Consider the following 2906-nt stretch of genomic DNA (forward strand, 5'->3'; position numbering starts at 1 on the left):
ATCAGCGCCGGCGGCGCAGCAACCTTGGCGATCAGCTGTTCGCTCCGAGTGGATTTCCCTGAACTTCATACTGAAAAGCTAATGTGCGCGTGTCTATTAATAGACTCTCTTGCTCGCAGTTTTCCGCTCTCCGCGGGCGAAGCTCTCCGCGGACTTCCTGCTGGGAAAACCTGCTGGCGGAGAGCGTGAAAAGCTTGGGGCGCTCTCTTAGCTGGAGCCACGCTCTCTCCCTCTCTCTCTCTCTCTCTCAGAATCACAAGTTCTCGGCTGTTTGTGTTGTTGTTTTTGCTGCAGTTGCTGTTGTTGTTGGTACTGTTCGTGTGCTATTATTGACCTAATCACTTGTGGAGCACAAACGAACATTGAACTTTTACTTCCGCATCAGCGTTGCCTGCGAGAGATTTGCTCTTTCGGTCGCCTGGAAAATATTTTTGCATTAGGGAAAATCCGATTTCCCCCCCTCGTTTTTCCATTTTTATTGATCATTTCCAGGCCGCCTGGCCGATGGCGACCGCCCAGTGACATTAATTAATGCCCACAGATTCATCAAATATGCGCCGGTCGTTTGGAAAATCATATTTTATGCTCCCCCGGCAGCAATTTGTCCGCGGCGAAGCCCCCCAGAGATTTGTGATTGTGTGTGTTGCTGTGTGAGTGTGTGTATCTGGAAAATCTGGTAATTTAATGCGACAATTTTGAGCTGGTCGCTGGTCCATCTATAAGAAAGATATCGGGGGGAGAAGCAAGGATCCCATGGAGAAGAAAAATACACTGGTGATCTTCAGTTTTAAATATGGTTTTCTTTTAATATTATATTTTATGGGTGTGAGAGGTGTGTGTTTGGGTTGCCTGGATGTTGGTCGAAGGTGTAGACATATAAATAGCTTAATACGCTTAAGATCTAAACAAAAATTTCTCGCTCCGAATGATTCTCGTGACTCTCAACGAGAGAGAAAAAACATTACAAATCGTTGGCAATAAATAAAATTATAATTTAAACAAATGATGATTTGCTCGAGAAATATGACACTAAACGTAATACTCTTTGCGTAATCTTTTCCAGCTTGAAGAAGCAATTACAAGTGTATATATAACATATATGGTTTGTGTGTGTGTTTGTTTTGTGTGTGATACGATATAGGATATAGGATATGTGTGCGCGTTTCCGTGTTTTGTGAACAGCAATGAACAATATTTCGTTTAAATAGTATGATAATAATAAATAATTAATATAGTAGGTATGGTAGGCTAGGCAAAAACTACATAAATACAAAAGTTCGCGTCGCAGGCCTCTGGGGATCCCCCAGCTTTCTCCTCCTCCGGCAGCTGGAAGTCTCCTCGCGGCCACGAACGCGCAACCAGCGCGCTCCCCCAATCATGCCCAGAATTTGTGGATAAGGCACGGCTTTTTGGGGCTCTGTCGTTGGGGGGGGACGTACTAGTACTGCCCGGTTGGATCCAGGCAGTCCTGCCGCCTCTTTTGGCGCGAGTCCTGCGAGTCGCGGGGTCGCCGATAGGTTCCTGTGGGATCCAGCATTTTGTTGGCTTCTTTTGTAGTTTACTTTTGAAATGAGGATGGTATTTGCAGTATTTAGCCTGCTTGCTTGGCTAAATGAGGATCTGTTTGAGTTGGAGCCTTAGTAGGTGCCAGTGGGGTCCAAATCGAGAGACATTTTGAGACTGTTTTTGATGACTTTCAGATGAATATTCAAAATATATGGTTGTTCTTTTTGGCTGCTCCTTCTTCAGTATTGACCAGTGGGATCCAGATAGGCGGCCATGGTTAAGATCTTTGATTTATTTAGGGTTTTGTGAGATTTTTAAGGGCTTTCTTTCTTCGTCTCCGAAATCTTCTTTAGTACTGGCCAGTGGGGTCCAAGTAGGCTGCCATTTCGAATGCCGTGTATTGACCAAAAATACTTAAATGACAAAACCGAGTTGGCTTTTTGTTGCTGCTGCTGCTGCTGCTGTCGATTCTCCTTTGTTTAATTTGAATCAACGCGATATTGAACTTTATACTGGTTCTCGTCGCTGTTGTTGTAAGTTCTTTTATTATCACCACCAGTTGTTGGGTTTCTTGGCTGATTATACAGTCACGTTTGTGTGTGTTTGGGGTTTTATTTCGTGTGTTCAAGAGTCACTGACACTTAAAACCCATTAAGTAGAGTTATTGTTTATTAATAAACTGCCGATTTGTTTAGTTTTTAGGGAACCGCACCGAAAATCTTTAAGGCGTTACGTGAAAATCAACGGACTTTTCGAGTTTGGTTTTGGGTTTTCTGATGTTTCAGATGTTTGGGCTGCTGATCTGCACTCTTCGAATGTTGTCGATCTTTTGATTTGATTTTCGTCAAGTCGTAAGCTTAAATGCTCGGCCGGTTCGACGTCGCTGCCGGCGTCGCTGTCGAGAGCCGCGAGAGCGGGAGCGAGTGCAAAAGAGAGCGATATACGGCAGGTGCGTTGCTCTTAATGGTGGGGTCTCTCTTACTTGAGTAAGCGAGAGCGAGTGGGGAGATCGTATTTTCATTCATGTGCATGTTTTCATACCTGTGGCCAGGTAGTGCTCTCCCTCTCCAGATCTCTCTTTCTCTCTCCCGCTCTGCTCACACCCACCTGGGTTTCATTCACGAAACAGCTGTTTCTGATCGAGTGCCCTCGTTATGCTCACATGTCCAGGTGTGTCTGTGTGTGTGAGGTGTCTGTGTGAAAGGTCTGTGAGTGTGTGTGCCGGAGGAACTCAGGTAGGAACTGTCCTGACATTCCATTGGTCCTCCGATTCCCGAATCTGCAATCCTGAGGCTGCAGGCTCCACCTTCTTTTCGGGTCCGCTGCTAATTGAGATCCCTCTCCCGGCCAAATTAGTTTAGTCCGGGCCAAGTACACGCGAAAAAATTGGTACAGGAATT

The 2906-nt window shown here is 45.4% G+C and overlaps 1 protein-coding gene across 1 annotated transcript; it reads right to left on the reverse strand.

The window, feature by feature from the left end:
- Nucleotides 1–780: 780 nt before the first annotated feature.
- LOC108092192 (peptide tarsal-less AA) lies at nucleotides 781–2344 on the reverse strand. Its single transcript, XM_017191719.2, has one exon. It carries the CDS (start codon nucleotides 1535–1537, stop codon nucleotides 1439–1441), a length of 99 nt encoding a protein of 32 aa, XP_017047208.1. The 5' UTR covers nucleotides 1538–2344; the 3' UTR covers nucleotides 781–1438.
- Nucleotides 2345–2906: the final 562 nt, after the last annotated feature.

This window comes from Drosophila ficusphila, unplaced genomic scaffold, assembly GCF_018152265.1.
Source record: "Drosophila ficusphila isolate 14025-0441.05 unplaced genomic scaffold, ASM1815226v1 contig_791, whole genome shotgun sequence".
NCBI classification, from domain to species: domain Eukaryota; kingdom Metazoa; phylum Arthropoda; class Insecta; order Diptera; family Drosophilidae; genus Drosophila; species Drosophila ficusphila.

Excerpts from the sequence above, each read along its gene's own strand:
- LOC108092192 (XM_017191719.2), bottom strand. The coding sequence starts at position 1,537 with ATGCTGGATCCCACAGGAACCTATCGGCGACCCCGCGACTCGCAGGAC.